The sequence below is a fragment of the Pituophis catenifer genome, unplaced genomic scaffold, assembly GCF_029215685.1.
Source record: "Pituophis catenifer annectens isolate HBS135680 unplaced genomic scaffold, rPitCat1.0.hap2 SCAF_4, whole genome shotgun sequence".
NCBI lineage: Eukaryota > Metazoa > Chordata > Lepidosauria > Squamata > Colubridae > Pituophis > Pituophis catenifer.
This window is the reverse complement of record NW_027256884.1, coordinates 115,528,200-115,548,006: the sequence shown is the minus strand read 5'-3', so window position 1 is coordinate 115,548,006 and position 19,807 is coordinate 115,528,200. Positions and strand designations below refer to the sequence as shown.

At 37.2% G+C, this 19,807-nt stretch overlaps 1 protein-coding gene across 6 annotated transcripts in view; it reads left to right on the top strand.

Moving 5' to 3' along the window:
- YAP1 (Yes1 associated transcriptional regulator) overlaps positions 1–15,386 on the top strand; it is a 78,856-nt gene extending 63,470 nt beyond the window's left edge. For 2 of the 6 annotated variants that reach the window (XM_070943981.1, XM_070943978.1), the window contains 5 exons: positions 735–916; positions 2,819–2,866; positions 11,692–11,819; positions 13,918–14,030; positions 15,035–15,386. In XM_070943981.1, the coding sequence (XP_070800082.1) occupies positions 735–916; positions 2,819–2,866; positions 11,692–11,819; positions 13,918–14,030; positions 15,035–15,273 (710 nt within the window). In that variant the 3' untranslated portion in view covers positions 15,274–15,386. Of the gene's footprint in view, positions 1–734; positions 929–2,818; positions 2,867–11,691; positions 11,820–13,917; positions 14,031–15,034 lie in introns of all 6 variants that reach the window. The other 4 variants (XM_070943980.1, XM_070943977.1, XM_070943982.1 and 1 more) reach the window with 2 other exon arrangements.
- Positions 15,387–19,807: the final 4,421 nt, after the last annotated feature.

Sequence of the window (19,807 nt, the reverse complement as noted above, 5' to 3'; positions counted from 1 at the left end):
TGCCCCATTTTACAACCTTTCTTGTCACAGTTGTTAAGTGAATCACTGCAGTTGGATTTAGTTCTAAAGAAACAGTTATTAAGGAAACCTGGCTTTCCCATTGTCAGATTTCAAAAAGTATTTGACTCCAGGACACTGCAACACGGTCATAAATATGAGTCAGTTGTCCAGCACTTGAATTTTGATCACATGGGGATGCTGCAATGGTCATAAGTGTGAAAAATGGTTGCAAGTCACTTTTTTTCGGTGCTGTTGTACTTTGAATGGTCACTAAACAAACCTTTGTAAGTCGAGGACTACCTGTGTTTGCCGCTCATCTCACTGTGGGGCTACTCTAGTGTTAAAAATAGTAAACAAGATATATTTATACTTGCAAATGGGAATTCTTACTCTATTTCATTTCTGACTTCTCACTTCCTGTTCTCAATGTTCTTTAATGTGAGGAAGCTATTATATTTGGCCCTAATTCTCCCTTTATTAAATCCATTAAGGCAGCGGCCTCCTACCTTTTGGGTACTAGGGACTGGTTGCATAGAGAGAGATTTTTCTGTGCATCCCATGATTGGGACTTCGCTTGTTTGCCCAGCCCAGTTTCTGGCATGGTGTGGACCGGTGCTGGTTCACAGCCTGGGGTTGTTGGGGTCCCCTGCATTAAGGCTTGTATATTCCAAAATGTTAGGATTTTGGGGGATAAGACTGCTTTACAGTGCCTGCTCTTTTGTTTGTTTCTACAGCTATGAACCAGAGAATCAGCCAAAGCGCTCCAGTGAAACAGCCACCGCCATTGGCCCCCCAAAGTCCTCCCGGCGGAGTCCTGGGAGGTGGCACTTCCAATCAACAGCAACAGATAAGACTGCAGCAGCTGCAGATGGAAAAAGAAAGGTTGCGACTGAAGCATCAAGAACTGCTTCGGCAGGTGAGGCCACAGGTTAGAAAACACCAACTTCCAACTCTAATACGATAATTTGTTGCTTATGCATGAGTGGCGTGCTTTTCAGCAGTGCAATTCTAGCAAGCATCGATAGATAGAGGGAGTCGCAAAATCGTATAACTTGCCCCAGGAGGCGACAAATCAGACTCTTCGATACCTTTCGAAATATTTCTTTGTGACAGTTTGTGGTGCTGGGCTGTTTCTGGCATGGTGCTCTTTTCATTGCTGATAACTCTGCTTCCTGGACAACTTGCTGAGTAGCTCTGCAACTATATTAATGCTCTGCATGGTCAGAGCTCATCTGACTGAATTTTCCAGCTTTCATGATGGATGGCATGTGTGAATTTGGATCTGGTCTTGCTGTGTTTGTGAAGAGTATTGAAACTTTGGCCTTTGTGTAAAAAAAAAAAAAGCAAACCCAAAGCTGTTCCTTTTTTTTTAAGGACTTGACGCATTGTTCCATTTTCTGTCAATAGTCACCAGGGGATTTTGGAAGTTGACAAGCAAGGCCTAAGGATATTGGCCCTGTTACCTATCTCAAGCATCTAGAACTTAAATATAAAAATATTTATCTTTTTAGGTATCATAATTTAAAAGTCCTTGAAGAATCCATGCTCCGCATATACCTAAACTGTTAAAAAAAGCCATCTAAGCCTGTTTCTGTTCAACAGATCTTGTGGAAGTGAATTCCATAAAATAATGAATTTTAGGAAACTTATCATCATAGTATTTTACTGAGCCGTCTTCCATGGATGTCGATTCTTGCAGAATGCACCTGTCAATATGCTGATTACATTATGACTGTGTGCTTCATAAGAGAGAAAATGAAGGGGGGGGAATTCATCCATGTTAGGTAATGTTTATATGGTAGCAGTAACATTAGTAACTCTCAGAAGAGAACTTTAAAACGGATTAACCCAGGTCTTTTACTTCAGTTTAAATTTTGTTCTTTTAAACCAAAATACTTTTCTTAAACGCTTAAATGTAAGCTGATTTGTTGCTTTTGCTTTTTTTTTTTTTTGTAACCCTGGAGGTATGAGCCCAAAGAAACAATGAAGCTTACTTTCTAAAACCTTTGCTCTCAGCCATTGCTCAGCCACTGTCCTAGATCTTTTGCTAATGATTGATTAGCTCCTTGTCTCCAGTGCTTTGCATCATGTTTTGTGAGGGTTGTGGAGCATTGCAGATTCCCTAACTGCTTTTGGAGAATCTTTTTAAAACCTCTTTTTCCTTGCTTTTTGGGTGGTGGTTCTTGCATCAGGCAGTATTTTCCTTTTCTTGGAGATCACTTCTTCAGGCTTTTTGCCTTCATCATTCCTTGCTTTTTCTGCCCTTGTTCTAGAGGCAGTTAGACTTTATACTAAAATAATATTTAAAGGAATAAATACTCCATTTAAACTGGATCTTTATGGGATATCTCCTTTAAAAAAAAATGAGTTGCCTCTGGACAAGTTAAAAATAACAGCTTCCTAAGCTGAATTTTCTGAACTTTGCCTATAACTGCTTTGCTATTAATATCGAACAAATTCAAATGCCGCCAAGCCAGCATGCTTTTAGAAAAGGCTTCTAATTTGGGATTTCTTTTCTTCGATATCTTCTTCTCAAGAAGATAACTAACTTCAAGCCAGGCAGTGTCCAGACTACTTCTTTTTGTATGTTTAAGCAAAACATGTTCATGTGCTCTATAAGCACTCCTAAGCGTCTTATTCCATTATGCAGCAAACTTTGCCATCTCTTAACCACCTTATCCCTTGTCATCTGTGGCTGCTTTAGGAACTTCCCTCTTGAGAACCTTAAGAAGATGATGAGTAAAGTCAAGGTAGCCTAGCCATCCCTGTCATAAGACAAAAAAGTAATGTTGACCCATCTTATTTCTTTTACTCTTAGGCGTTGCGGAATATCAATCCCAGCACAGCAAATGCTCCAAAACGTCAGGTAGGCTCATAACAAATGTTTCAGCAAAATAAGAAACATTTTCTTTTGACTTAGATCAGCTGTGCAAGGTGCTTGGGTTTCATTTGTATTTTAATATACCCCGGCATGCCTAAAAAGCAGCTATGTGTATCTCATAAGCTTGCTTTTGGTATGTTTAAGAAATAATTGGTGGTTTCATAATGGATACCTTCACTTGCTCTGTCTCCCCATTCCTCCAACACATATATCCACAAACAACTTCAAGACGGTATGGTCATATTTGTCATTGCTGGTTTCAGGGATCCAAAGAAGGTGCTTAGTTTTCTAGTTCTCTCTTAGATTTGTGTAACTTTGAATTTCTAAAGCATGTAAACTGGCCTTTAAAGCTAAGGATTCTGTTTCAGCTTCAAGAAGCTAAGTTGCCTCAACTGTTTTTTTTTTTAAACTTGGCAGCCAATCTTACAAATGTTCCTTCTGTAGAAAATAGGCCTAAAATTGAATATATCAAGTCCGCTGAATGTTTTAAAAAGATTTTAAAATTACGTTAACTGCCAATTCTCATTTTCAGATCTGCTGTGCAAATAAATATGTCACATTTAAATATTACCTCAGAGAAATCTTGTAATGGCCACCCTGTGATAATAGTGTTTCAAATGTTGCCAACTGAGTAGCTGGATAATAACATTGAATCTTATACTGGGCTATTTTAGGAATGAACCTCTATATGGAAGAATTTTGCTACAGCATTTTGCTGGAAAATGTTTTGGGGTAAAGAAAATAGTAACGTACAGTTTCATTCCATCTGTCACATTTCTGGAAGAGTGTCACATTTTTATCTTTTCAGAAGCCTTCAGTAATATCATTATGATTTATCAAAGTTCAATTGATTTCAGTTATAGCCAAGGCAAAATTAAAGCCTGGTTATCTTGGTTGAAAATAAGTACTTATTCCTGGTATTGGATTAGGTTTTGTGTTTATCATATTATTCCTTCTGCCGTGTGTATAGAAGCTGGCAGAATTAATGCAATGGTGCTATTTTAATTTTTACAGACATCCCAGTAACCAACTTTGTTTTAATCAGTGTTTGGACTGTGCTGTTTTTGTTTATTAGAGATGTTTTATTTTTCTGCATGCCATACACATATAGCTAAAAATAGCTAAATATTTTGAATTTTAATCAGGGTGGATAAAAATTTAAAAAAAATTAAAAAATGGATTTTTTTTAATTTAAATTGGATTTTTTTTATTTTTATCAAATTTATTTTAATAAAATGCTTTTGGAGTAAAAATCTAAAAATAGTTTTCTATTTAAGATACATTAATAATTCAGTTTATTTATTTATTATTCAGCATGAAATGGAGCTTAGTTATGTAGCATGAGGCTGTATATTGTGCAATATTGGGACTGTCGGTGAGTCAACAGCAGGTCAGAGGAGGAGCTGCTACAGGACAGAGATGACAGTTGATCTTTAAAAATTATGATTTAAATCAAGCCTTTTTACTAGTGATTTAAATCATGATTTAAGTCGATTTAAATCAAATCCACCCTCATTTTAATATATGACTTCGATGTAAAGCTTATTCAAAAATCATATTTAAAATGTCTTATTAGTGGTTCTTCATTAAATTCAATGAAGTATTTAGTAGGATATAAAAAGATTCTGGATCATGTAAAAATTCTGGATCCTATACAGCTTCTATATTAATACCTTGGATGAAAATCAGGGAAGAATAGCTATCAAATCTGCAGATGCCAAAAATTGGGTGGGATAGTTAATAGCTTAGAACAGAGGTTCTTGTAGTAGTGTTTTGCCCATGAGTGAAACCAAAGATTTCCATAGAGATAGTAGGTAGCCAAAAATAAATGTTAACTACCTACTTTAAAAATTATGTTTATTTACTACATGTTATACGCCCACTTAATCCAGCAAGGATCAAAGTAGCTTACATCAATAGTCACACAGTGAGAGTATGCAATATTAAAATAGCAACAATCATTACCAACAAGATGGAGAAGAAGCAGCCTGAGGAACAGCAACAACATCCAACCTATAGGAAGCTTTCCCTCATCACTGATCTATACCAGGGTTCTTTGGAAAAACCAAATTGTAAGAAGTTTCTCAAAAAAGAGGTAAGATGTGAGCCAACCTAATCTATTTCAGATCTTAAACTATATACCAGAGTGATTTTCAAGGTGCCCACTAAGATTTGCACAAGCAGTGGTGGGATCACCCGATAGGGAGCCACAGCAGAGGGTGCAAAGAGCCGCAGGTTGCTGACACCCACTATAAGCAAATCAAGGGTTGTATCAAAACCTACTGCCAATTGCCTAGACCAGGGGTGTCAAACTCAAGGCTCGGGGGCCGGATCTGGCCTGTGCGGTGCTTAGATCTGGCCCATGGGGCTGCCTTGGAAACAGCAATGGACCAGCCCGCGGTTCCTCTACCAGCAAAAACGGAGCTCAGGAGGGCCGCGGGTGACCCGAGCTCTGTTTTTGCTGACAGAGGGTTTAGGAGGCCATCTCAGCCAAAAACAGAACTCTGGATTCCATTTTCACTGGCCACAGCGCCCTAGACACAATTGACGTTGAGCTGGCCACGCCCACCCAAAATCAAGCACAACCCTGATGTAGCCCTCAATGAAATCGAGTTTGACACCCCTGGCCTAGACCAAAGTAATCAGATTTTGGAAACTGTAACCCCTTTGCCCTTAACTTGCTTGCAACCTTCCCAGATGGCTGAAAGCCGTTGTTTTAAAACCCTGCTTTAAAATACAAGTTTTAAGTCTATAAGTTAGAATTTTCTATCTCGATAAGTTGAAAAAAACTTCAGAAGTGGAACTAGTTAACTAAAAGATGTGTTGAAAAAGAGACTAATCCATCAGGGACACTTTAATTTGGATTTCCGAACTGAACAGTACATAAATTACTGCTTCCTATTCTAGAATTCCTAATAATAAATAATTGAATACAAATGTTTAAACAGATTCAGCAGAAAGGTGTTAGCATCATGCAGTGGCTTCAGCAACTCAGCTATAGAGAAAGAAAATGTGGTTAACTTAAAGTCTTAAGAATACAACTTGACAATTTTTAATAAATATTTTTTGAAGAAGTCAGAAAGAAGAATAATGGAAATAATGTACCGTCTTGATAGATACAGGCTTATAAACCTGGAAGACTATTTAAAAATGCAGTCTGAAATGACCATAGAGAGTACAGTCCACAAAGGATGCTATCATATTAGTTGGTGTAATAATATATAGCTCAGGTAAGACCTTTCTGGATATGGCAGTTATATTAAATAAATGATTTGCCTTGATCTTAAACTGATCGTTTGAAATAACTGAGACAGTTGCAGATAAGTAACTGGTTAGTGGAAATAATCTAAGGATCAGTATGATAGACGTCTTTGCAATGTTCTTAAATTTATTCTTAAATACCATTTGGGGAAAACAGTGCTAATTTGCACTGTTCTCCTTCTGAGACCAACAAATCAAGCCCAATTTATATGTAGTTAAAACCATTGTACTCGAATTATTTCATGCACCAAAGACCTAAACTTCTCTTTATTAAACTCATTATGTTCACAACTCTATGCTGTTGTGAACAGTGAGACTGTGTGCTCTGTCAAGATTTTGGTGTAAGACTGATCTCATCTGTGTTGAATTTCCTGGCAAAATGTGTATTAATGTTTTTAATAAAAGTGCGTATGATCACAAGTCTGTTTGTGATGTTCCATCTTCTCCAATGTGGCTCAACCTTTTGCCAGACCTCAAAAGCACATACTACTAATTCCACATCGCAGTGCTATGTGTTGACTGTGGGAGGACTAATGAGAGGGATTCTTGAATACTAAGTATTGTATCTGAATACGGAAGAGTTGGTTATAGAAGTATTACAGCAGGCCATACAGAATCCTGATTTATACAGGTTTAAAAAAATAAACAGGGTATGAAAAAACTCCTGTTGTAGCTTCATGCAAGATGATTGGTCCAATTAAATATCTACAAATGGTGAAACTAAGTCCTGGGATAGATACTTATTAATGTCTCATATTATTTCAAAATCAATGTGAGTAGGACAAATGTTGGACTCAGGAAATGCTGCAATGTGATTAGGAGATAGCCATCTGCCTGATCTTGTCTGATTTCAAAAAGCTAACTGAATTACATTTACTTAGTAATTGGATGTAGGATCAAGAAACTGCAGGATTATAAGTAAGACTCTGGAATTGAGATTATCTCAGAAAATGGCTTTGGTAAACCCATTCCATATTACTGCCAAGAAAACTACATAGACCATCAAATCACCAATGATGGAGTTTGACTTGGATATTTTATATTTTTTTTACCTAATTAAAAAACAGCCTTCAAATGTTTGCTCGTAAATGTTGCCGACTCTCAAGCAAAAGAATGAAAAATAATCTACGTAATCTTAATTGTTACTATAATTACTTGCTTGAACCATTGGTTACTTTTGTTCATAATCTCATTCTGGATAAACTTCTGAAAGTTTAAAGTAGGATTCTTGACTATTTATCTGTCCATATTTATTTAAATATGTAATAATTGGTAGAAGCCAGCAGTGTCTTAGTCTTCTTGGATTCCAGAGGATTACAAACTTAATCTGAAATTAAATTTTTCATTTTGTGTTCTTACTTTTTTGCTATCCAAAATATGAAGTTGGATTACATAAACTCCTGTTTTAGGGCAAGATTCCTTTATGGTTATTCATAACATTGTGAGTGCGTACTTTTTAGTATATTAGAAGCAATAATCTGACCACTTCAGCATATAATCTAATGAAAAGTTTTGAGAGCTCACTTCAGCAATGAAACCATTGTAGAGAAAGTTGGTTCAGATGATATGGCAGCAATTAACTTCTAATTATTACTGGGAGTTGCTTACTTGTAGAAATATCCGTGTTTCCCTGGAAATAAGATTGGGTCTTATATTAATTTTTGCTCCAAAAGACTCATTGGGGCTTATTTTCTGGTTAGGTCTTGTTTTTGGGGAAATAGAGTACTACATGCATCTGTCGGGTTGACGATCTTAACGGGGGCTTATTTTTGGGGTAGGACTTATGAGCATCCTGAAAAATCATGCTAGGGCTTATTTTCCAATTGGGTGTTATTTTGGGGGAAATGGGTAGTAATATCAAGGCTGCAGATTCATGTGAGATCACAGGTTCTTTTGATTAAAAATAACTTAGATTAATGAGTCAAAGCAGTAGTTGATAACTAATAGCTCGTCTAACAGAAAAAAACTTGCCCCAGAATACCTCAAAGCTGCATAAATGGAACAGCCCTCTGAAGATTGCAGTCCTGGGTATCTCTTTGATTCCAGTACATAAGCCTGTTTTTGTCATTGTTGCTTTCCTCAATTCCACCCTTACTCATTTTTACCATGTTCATATTCAGTCAGATCCCACTCTGTCTATGTGACATCTGTTTGGTCACTTTCAGGGCCTCTGGAACACCAGGACTAGATTGGTGTCAATGTCTAGAAAAGCCTCTAAAAATAAAAGGGCCAACAGCCTAATAGATTTATTTTGGCTTGAATCTAAATATTCTTTAGCCTGTGGAAACTATGAGTCTTCCGTAGTTCAGCTTAAAGTCATTTGAAAGATTCCATTCATATTTGGGGACTCTATTCTTTATACTCACTTGCTTCTGATTGGTAATATTAACGTCTGCATTGATATAAAAAAAATAAAAATTATAAAAATGGAAACATAGCCATGGTAGTTTAGAATTTGAGTGTGGGTTTTTTTTTTTAATTCAGTAGACATAGCCACCGAGTTACCAAGCAACTATGGGCAACTAACAATGTCAAAAAGAAAAAAAAATCAGTAATAAGCCAATAAATCAGTAGAATGCAGAATAATTCACAGAAAAACATTGAAACATTCTGGCAGCTCACATAATATCATAGCTCAGGGTTGAGGAAAGAACCAGGACTTCAGGTACCGAGAAAAAGTGTTGCACCAAAATAATAATGTTTTCAATTTTAATTTGGATTCCTTATCTGTAATTATTACAGGTAGTCCTTGATTTATAACGGTTCATTTAGTGACCATTCAAAGTTACAACATTACTGAAAAAAGTGACTTATGACTGTTTTTTACACTTATGACTGTCGTAGCATCCCCATGGTCATGGGATTTACATTCAGATGCTTGACAACTGACTCACATTTATGACAGTCGCAATGTCCCAGGGTCATGTGATTTCTTTTGTGATCGGAGAAGCAAAGTCAATAGGAAAACCAGATTCGCTTAGCAACTGTATTCCTAATTTAAGAACTGCAGTGATGCACTTAACAAATGTGGCGGGAAAAGTCGTAAAATGGACCAAACTCACTTAACAAATTGCTCACAACATAAATTTTTAACAACATAAATTTTGGGCTCAATTGTGGTTGTAAATTGAGGACTACCTGTACTAGCTCTTAACCTCTTTTTTTTTTTTTTTTTTTTTTAAGCTACTTTTAATTTATGGAGATTTCTCTTTTGCAAATACTCCTTTTTTTCCACATAGAACTTTATTTTCATCTGCAACTTTTTTATATTCCAGAAAATACATCCCAAATAAATAATGTGCCAGTACAATGATGTTGTTATTGTCCATGGTATCAGAATCTGAACTCTCATGACACATATTACATTTATGGAAACTAATACATATACTTAATAGATGTCATTTATTATTTCCAATCTTGAATATCTCAGTTTGATAGAGTTGGTAAATAAATAGGATATGTAAAAAATCAAGCAGTATCAGAAATCTGTCACATATTATCTGTTCTATATTAGAAGGCTTAATGGCATTTACAAGCAAATAAATGAATATAGGGGTATGATCTATAAACAATTGTCACAAACACATAAATTATTTAATAATTATGTTGTTAATAGGTGGTTTTGGAATTGTATTTGTATTCCACAATTGATACTGTGTTTTAATCTACACTGCTCTCCAGCATAACCCTATTGCAGTATTTGTCACTGCCAAATATTTGCTGATTTAATAACTAATCTTTTTTGAAGTCTTTGGATTTGATCCTATAAAACATCATTATAAAATACAAAATTTTCACACTGCAGGGACAAAATGTTAAAAGAAGGTTATTATATATTTCAAGATTAGCAAAAAAAAAAAAAAGAAAGATGAATTTCTGACTCTCAAAAAATAGCATTTAAAGTGCAGTTGGACAGTATTCAAAAGTCTAAATTCATCTTTACAGTAGCTCCTTTATGGATTTGATAGATTATTTTAACTTGGTTTATAAAGTCATGTGTTAAAAATTATGTACAAAACAAAGTGTTAAATCTTAATTTTCTTAATGCCATTTAGAAACTTTTGACTTCCTTTCTGTTTTTTTAAGTAATGAGGAAATAATAATTACCAGGCAGATTTTTTCCAGACTTCGTATTCAAACATTAACTAAAACCTGAATCCTTTCAGTATCCTTTTGATTTATGAATTAAAATATCAAGTTTCAAATCCTTGCATTGGATTATATATTATATGTTAATTCCATGATTAAGAAATCATATTACAATGCTTTTTTATTCAGCTGCCTTTAAACCAGAACGGTCTGCATGTTTTGTTCCTATCCAGTGTTATCTTTTATTCTGCAAACATTAATTTCACGAGGATCTTGTTGAACATAGTGGGCAATTATGAATTACTTTTTCCTTCTTGGTATTGTGTAAGTTAAAAGCCATGTTAATGTTTATTAAGAATGAAGGTGAGTAATATTTGAGGAGCCATTGAAGGATGGTGTCTCACCATCCCCATTAAACCTGTTGGTGCACATCCCCATTTCTAAAGCTGCTGACACCACCGGGTAACTTCCTACGTTTCTGATGGCAGAACTTTGGCAAACTTCCCATCGTTCAAACTGGCCCTTCCCATCTCTTAAACTAGCAAAGCAAATCCCTTTTTAACTTCATAAGAACTTGAAATATCTCCTGTGTCGTTACCAGTCACATTGTCTTTGACGTGCCCATCCCTCCTGTTATGTCTCAGGTTCTTTTCCCTGCCTCGATTTATTTTATTTTTTTCTCCAGCTCCACCGTTTAAGTTGTCTCTCAAATTATTTGTCACTGTGCCACGATAAGGAGTGTGTATGTACAAAAAAAGGAATCCCGATGGTAAAAATGTGAGGTAAATGGATGAGAGTTGAGTAATAACACAATGAGTTCTGATGACTCTGATCAAAGGCTTATTTAGTTCATCCTTCTGTTCTCGCACCTGCCAACCAGATGCCTCTTGGGAAATTTAGAAGTAGGAGATCAGTACTTTACATTAGTACTTTCCCACTTACTGTATTTTTCGCACTATAAGACGCACCTGACCATAAGACACACCTAGGTTTAGAGGAGGAAAACAAGAAAAAAAAAATCAGACAGAGCCTGAGAGGACCACAGATAGGTGTCCTCTCATGTGCCAGCTTTGCCTATTGACTCCTGCATTGCGAAAAAGAGACAGAAGAGGCAGGCAATGACAAAGACAGAAGAGGCGGGGTTCAGCACTGTAAAAGGACCCCGCCGCCGAGACCCAGCTGCTATTCACCAAAGGACCAGCTCCATTTCCACACACTTTTGGGAGAGGGGAGTGCGTCTTATGGAGTGAAAAATACGGTAATTTCCCTAACAGCTGATATTCAGGGGCGGACCTATGTGACTGATGTTGGACGTAGCCTATAAAATGCCATGAGTACCGTAGCAATAACTGATGACTGGTAAGAGACTTGTCCTAACTTTTGAAACATAGGTTAGCACCAAACAAATAGCACCAAACCTTGAATGTGAGTTATGAATACAGTCATTTCTTAATTGGCAGGAATTGGCTCTCCGTAGTCAGCTTCCCAGTATGGAACAAGATGGCACCCAGAATCGAGTATCCTCTCCCGGAATGTCTCAAGAACTCAGAACAATGACCACAAATAGCTCAGATCCCTTTCTTAACAGGTTAGTGGCAGTAGCTACCAGTGGTTTCATTTCACCAAAGCTAATGATTTTTCAAATTCTGTTTGGTTTCTGTAATCCTCTGTTTGGGACTTTGGTCTGTTCCAAGAACCGCAGCTGTAAAAGGATCTTGTCTTACAGGGCAAATCCAGTTCATTCTCGTATTTCCCCCACCCCCACCCCCACCCCAAAAAAAGCTGAAGATTGAAATCTGTGGAAGTCAACTGTTCAGACTTGTAGGAAAGATTTCTCTTCAAAGTTGTAACGTGTTCTCCCAGGCACAAGTCAATTGGTGCAAAGCGACTCAGAAAACCTTTTCAAAAACTAGCCCTGAATTTGCTGTGGGGCTCTCTTAAAGGAGTTTGCATTATTCCTGATTTTAATTTTATTCTTTACAGCACTGACATACAGGAAATGGTGATAGGATTTAGCATATCATATTACAAGGCAAGCAGGCTGTTTTTTTCTGGTGTTAATTTGTGAGGCCTCTGGTTACTAGTTAACAGGGTCATGTGTTTTAATGCTTCTAATTATTGAATAGATAAGGTTACAAATGGGACATCAATGCACGCAAACAACTGAAAAGAAATGCTGGCCATTGTTGGTTACTTAGATATTGTTTCATTCCAGGACTGGAGTCTTATTTTTCAAATATAAGTCGACCAACAGAAGAAAATTACTGCTTTTTAATGAAATTTGCCATTTCTCCTTGCCCTACTATCATATAAATAATATTTTCAGAATTTTCTCAATGGCAGTCCTACAAAATTCTAAATTCAAGTATAAGGACTACCATAACTAAACTCTGAATATATCTGGTGCCCTTGTGAATGCTATATGTCTTTGTATGTTATAGTTAAAATGTCAGCCATTGTGGAACAAGTGCATTTTTAAAATACAGGCTATCCTCGACTTACAACCACAAATGAGCCCAAAATTTCTTTTGCTAAGCAAGGCATTTGTTAAGTATATTTTGCCCCATTTTACAATCTTTCTTGCAGTTATTTAATAGCAATAGGAATGGCACTTAGACTTATATACCACTTCACAGTGCTTTACAGCCCAATCTAAGTGGTTTACAGAGTCAGCCTATTACCCCCAACAAGTTGGGTCCTCATTTTACTGACCTCGGAAAGATGGAAGGCTGAGTCAACCTTGAGCCTGATGAGATTTGAACTGCCAAATTGCAGGCAGGCAGCAGCAGAAGGTTGCAGTACTGCATTCTGACCACTGCACCACCGCAGCTCAACTTGTTTGTCACATGAATCTGGCTTCCCCATATACCTTGCTTGTCAGAAGGTCACAAAAGGGGATCACATGATCCCAGGACACTGCAACTGTCATAAATATGAACCAGTTGCTAAGCATTTGAATTTTTATCATGTGACCACGGGGATCCTGCAACAGTTGCAAGTGTGAAACAAAGTCACAAGTCACTTTTTCAGTGCCGTTGTAACTTTGAACTGTCACTAAACGAACTGCTATAAATCGAGGACTATCTGCACACTTTTGCAGTGGGGCAGTCAGCATAATAATGTGTAAACTAAATTGCATTTTTGTTTGTTTATGCAAATTTGATACTGCTTCAGTCAATTGACTCGAACCAGGTTACAGACAAGAAATACAAATTAGAAACATATTTAGATTAGAATTCTCAAGAACACATGAGCAAATTAGAAGGCATTGCCAACTTTTTTTAAAAAAATGTTGCCCTGACGGAGCTCTGTCATTACTAACTCCTATGAATTTATTAATTTTTTTTTTATTGAGAGTCACACAGACCTATTTACCATTTTAGAATATTGCAGCATCATAGCATTCCAGAAGTTATATGTGGTGGCAGCAAAGATTAGTCAAGGTTGTGGACGAAATTTATTGTGCTGGGAATGGATGCCACATGCTGTACTGTATGCTGCATTGTGGGAATTGAGACCTGCAGAATTGAACGTTTAAAGAATTCTCCTTCATAGACTTGTTTTAATATGTGATTTTACGAGGAGAACATCATTGAACCCTGATTGTGAAAATGAACGCTTTTGATGATAAATGCTGGCTGTTCTTTCCATCAGTAACTTAAATTAACATAACATTTCCCTTGCAGTGGAACATACCACTCCAGAGATGAGAGCACAGACAGTGGCCTCAGCATGAGCAGTTACAGTGTTCCTAGAACTCCAGATGACTTCCTTAATAGTGTTGATGAAATGGATACAGGTGAGGGTCATTTCCTTCCAGTTGCTGTCTGGCTGATGCTTCTTGTACCTTGTTTAACCAGCAGTAAGATGGAGGGTGGGGGGTGTTGGTTGCAGTAGAATAGATACTAGTGAGACAGTGGAATTGTTAGGAGACAAAAAGGTACATTGACATTAGTTTCCTCAGAGAACAAGGAATTCAACTATATGTCTCACAGCATTTTGTCCGAATCTTATTGTTTGTAAACGGGGGGAAAAAATCCCTTTGGATTTGTAGTGATTTTGACAGCAATATTGTATTATGTCTTCTTTAGTTATGTGCTCAAATATGACTTTGAAAAGTTCATGATGACGTCTTTAGTTTAAAATGGTCTGGATATTTTTGAGCTGCAAATCTGAACCATTTCCTAATTTACTGCTGCAGAAGTTCTGCAGCCTGGCCCCGTGGTTTCAGTTTTTAAAGTTCCATGTTTCCCTTCAGATTGATAACAAACACCATTAAAAATTATTCCGACTGCAATCATGCAGTTTATAGTGTTGTTTATTTAATCCTTTTATATTATTTATAAAACAATTTTTTTTAATCTTAATCTTGAAAATACTTCCAGAATGTCCTACAAGGTCAGTCATAAGACAGTTGCTGTTTTGCAATACAAAACAACATCATGCTAAAAAGAAAGGGATGGGAAAAAAAACAAGTAGAGGTTTTAAATTGATAACTCTCCTTTTAAGGCAGACGGACCTTTTATTGTGGGCTGCTGGAAGCTTCAGAAGAGAAACCTCGCTTTGATTTTTCTCTTTCTTGAGCAACAGTTGTTGAACGTTATCTCAGAATGGATTGGCAGTTGTTCTTGGTATCAGTAGATGCCTTCCTTTCGTCAAAGGAGTTGTTCCAGTAGGGGGTCTCCATGATTTAAGATGTTGTGCTGATGCTCCATAGGGTGGGGGTGGCTTCAAATTATCAGTATTAAGAGCCACTTAAATATATATGCTTAATGCCCTGCTTTGCATTCATTGTGTATCTAGGTGACACTATCAACCAAAGCTCCATCCCCTCCCATCAGAACCGTTTTCCAGACTACCTTGAAGCCATTCCGGGGACTAACGTGGACCTTGGAACACTGGAAGGCGATGCAATGAATATAGAAGGAGAGGAACTTATGCCAAGCCTACAAGAAGCTTTGAGCTCCGATATCCTTAATGACATGGAATCTGTGCTGGCAGCCACCAAGCTAGATAAAGAAAGCTTTCTTACCTGGTTATAGGGGCCTCAGGGAGATGGAATTTGAAATCTTTGAAGGATCTAAGGAGATAAGACATGTACCTTTGTTGAAAACGGTATCATAAAGGCATCTTGGCTTATGATCAGAGAGGAAAACATTTTACTGAACAAAATACTTCAGATTTTGACGATCTAATGTTTTGTTCTTTTTTTTTTTTTTTTTTTTTTGGCCAATCGCTGCTGTTATATCGCTGACCTCTTTCACGTTGACTCTGAAGAATTCTGTTGTTGTTTTTTTTCTGTTGCAACTACTGTTCAGCGTGGTGGTAATGGACAGGGAGAGGATGGAAAAGTTGGGAGAGAAAGAGAGAGAGAGAAAGAAAGAGACCAGCTATATTTCTGGATTATGTCTACCATTCCTTTTGCCCTGCTTTCTGTTTGCTTGTCCTTTGCTTTGACTAAGGATGTTGGGGAGCTTCAGTTTTTGTGTGTTGGCAGAAAAACAAAATAACCCTTAACTGGCCCAGCAAGCCAAAAATGACATGTCTGATAGGGGGTAGGATGGCGGGGGGAGGGGGGGGGGAGTCCATACCAATTTAGAAATAAAGTATAAAATGTTTTATTGTTGGGCACAAATCATCAGACATTTTAGTGTTGGATACAGTTCTTCATGCTGCTTGATCTATATTGAACAATATATTGGCATATTGACACATGCCAAGGACGGCTGTTGGATTGTGCCCACTGGCAGCTTCTTAATTCCCTCAGTTAGTTTGCTCACATTTTACAGCATCATAAAGAAACCCTTTTATACAAAAACATGGGTCGTGATTGTTGCCTCTTTAGCTTGTTTTCCAAATTTTAGATCTATTTTTAATTATAGCAGTAGATTAGAAAAGGAACTTTTTCTGGTTCTGTTGTATGTATTTGTTGTTTCTGTTTTAATATTTTTAAATACCGTTAGTGAAATCTAAACTTCCTGACTTTACCTAGTCTTATTTAAGTCTGAATGGGTTTTTTTATACTAAGCTAGTATAGCCAGTTAATATCAGTAGTTCTATGTTTTACTTACAGCTTTTAAAAAGATAACCTTGAATGTATTCATTAGATTAAAGAGCCATTGGCTTAAGTTTCACCCCTATATCCAGAATTCAAAGAAACTTCCTTTTCTTGCAGAATTCTTTACCTAAATGTACTTATTTCGACATTAGTCTCACATATTCTGGAAGGAGTTTTTAAAGTTTCTAACATTTAACATTTAAAATAAATTTAAGAATGGCCAACTGTCTGGCTTTTAACTCTGAGCTTTGAACACAGTAAACCTTACACTGAGTTTTTAATTAAAGGACAGTTTTCGTCATTGTTGGAGAGCTTTTTAATTTTGATGAAATTGTTGACTTGAGAATCAAGTGTCCCCAATGGAAAGAAAATGATGCTTTCCTGTACATGATACTGTCTGCACTGTCAGGTGAGTTTACAATATTAGCAATGGAAACACTAAAGTTAAACTGTATCAAAAGCATACTGAAAAGTAGGTCTATTGTACACTTAGAAGACTAAAGATATGTGATAGATAGCCACATGAGCATGTAGTTGGCCATGCATTTTAGTTGTAGCGATTAGCACTGAAGTCAGAGAGTGAGTATATATCTATAACTTTACTTTTAGCAGGAATGGATTATTCTCAAAGTTGTCTGTAGCAATGGTGATATTCCGAAGAGTATTTTTAATGAACAAAATGCCCATGTTGAAATATAAGCTATGATGCCTTTTTCTTTTTCCTTTAAATGCATTGGCACCGATAAGTGCCTTGTAGATCTGTCAACATTCCCATTAATTTGTTGCCTTTATTGCAAGAGTTTATAATATTAACCATCAAGAAAAGTTTAAACCTGAAATTCAGTATATAATTTTCAGACTAGGACAGGGGTGTCAAACTCAAGGCCTGGGGGCCGAATCCGCCCTGCGGGGTGCTTAGATCTGGCCCACGGGGCCGCTCTGGAAACAGCAGAGGGCTGGTCCGCAGTGCCTCTGCCAGCAAAAACAGAGCTCGGGGGCCCTTTTTCTCTGGCACAGTGCTTGAGCCACCACAGGCGCCCCCAACACGAGTGACATCGAGTTGGCCACGCCCACCCTGGCCACGTCCACTCCGGCCCTCTGAGGTCAAACACAATCCTGGTGCGGCCCTCAATGAAATCAAGTTTGACATCCCTGGACTAGGACGTGCTTTTTTAAAAAAAATTGGACGGAGTCCAGTTCTTTGCTGAAGTTGGTAAAAGTTATTTCCATTTGATGTCTTGTGAAGCAGGAAATGCCCTCTCCCTCGGGCACCACCTGTTCACCCTCCAAATCTGCTCTAAAGAGATTGGCTCTTTTGGGAAAGATTTTGTGGGTACATGGAAGAGAAGTCAAGAAGTGTAATGCTGGGTTTCAGCCATGTGTCCCTTTTTAGTTGACATGAGGATGAAGTTAAACAGTTGCAGCCCTGAGTTTTGTGTATGCCGATAAGCCACAGCTTAACGAATTATTTTTCTTCTGCGATGCCATATCAACCTCCAAGTAGGTGAACATGGGAATGGAGTCATATGAGCAGATTCTCAGTCCCACTAAGAGGATTCCTCTGTTTTTTTTACTTCCCCACCCTTTCCAAGAAATACTTGAAAGCCAACTGAACTTAACTACAAATTGATTCAAATAGTGTTCCAAACGGGAGAAAGGGTGAGAAATTCTGAGGTCTTGCATTTGGTTGGGTTTTTTTTTCCATACATGGGAGGACCATCTGTCCCTGTTTGAATATCAAATCGGAACTTCTGAATTCCTGTACCCAGTAATCGTTCTTGGTTGCTTTACTTGGTTACAGCTTTAAAGTTGGAATATTTTTCCCCCTAATTTTTCCTCCTTGTACACTACACTACACAGCTCAAACTATTTTTGAGTAGCACTGCTAGAGAAGTACTTACCTAAAACTCACTTTGAATTTCTCTTAACACTAAGCCTTTTGTACAGTACTCTAGTTACTCTTTAAGCCTGTTTATTAGGTGAGAAACGTGCCTTAGCAATCACTCTGTACTGTTGGCAAAAGAAAAACAAACCAGATGCTATTACACATTTTTTTTTTATTCAAATCTATTGTTTGACAAAGTGGCTTACTCTTTTTAGGGTATTGAAATGCGAAAGAAAAAAAAAGTGTTATAGGTAGTATTTTGTATTGACTGGTGTATATATTTAAACAGATTTACTGTCCTAACTTTATGGCTTCTAGATATTTTTTTATGTACCGTGTGTTCAAAATGCAATGAAAGCTTATGAATTCTTGTGTATGTTTGGCAACATGCTTTGAAAAAAATATACTGTTTCGATAAATCATGTGGATTCACAGTTGTACCAATCAGTGTTGGAGCTCAAGCAATGCAAAGTTAAGAGCAATTAATGGTACCCTATCTTTTGCACATATGGAAAATCCATATTAAATGACTTCACTTGCAATCATGGGTGGGGGGAAGCACGACTTTTTATACAAGATGTGGATTCGTCCGTTTGTCTAAGGTGATACTTTTTCCTTTGGGTGAAGAACTTCTATATTTTAAAACGTTTTCTGTTAGAGAACTCTGAAACACAACTCTCAAATATATATAGTTATAAATGTTATATTTTCTTTAGGTGTAAGAGCATGCCTATGTTAGATACCGTAGTAAATCCTGTTACATTATTTTCTTTTATGTAATAAATTTTTCACTGCTTTTTTTGTTTTGTTTTACATGATATAAATATATACTTTGCGCTTAACAATGTGTTTGTTTTATTTTTTAAATATTTATATTTTTAACATTAAACACATCCTAATAAAACATCCTAATTAAACACATGCTAATAAAACCCTAATATGAGCGAATTTGCACCCATAAACTGACAGGCAATTTAAAATAATGACCGGGGGGGGGGTGTTTTTGGTTTTAATTTATAATCATATTCGAAGACAACAATTGGTGTATATTCTCAAGAAATCCAAGTAATTTAAGAAATGTAAGTTTGGCTGGCAGGGTTAAACAAAGCAATCAAGGTGGTACTTTGTGCGTTCAAAGTAAAATGGTTTTGCAAAGTACTTAAAGGTTTCCCTCGCACATATGTGCTACTCATTCCTGACTCTAGGGGGCAGTGTCCATCTCCATTTCAAAGCCGAAGAATCAGCGCTGTCCTAAGACGTCTCCGTGGTCATGTGGCCGGCATGACTAAACGCCAAAGGCGCACAGAATGCTGTTATCTTCCCACCAAAGTTAGTCCCTATTTTTATACTTGCATTTTTTACTTTCGAACTGCTAGGTTGGCAGAAGCTGGGACAAGTAACGGGAGCGCACCCCGTTAAAGCGGCACTAGGGATTCGAACTGCTGAACTGCCGACCTTTCGATCGACAAGCTCAGCGTCTTAGCCACTGAGCCACTGCATCCCTTGCAAAGTACGTTAGCATGAGCAAAATATTCTCAATGGAGGCATGAAATCTGCCACATCTTTTAGAATGATTGTGTAGCTGCTTCAAAGGGCATCCTGTTTCCTACACCTAGATATGTGTACATTCACA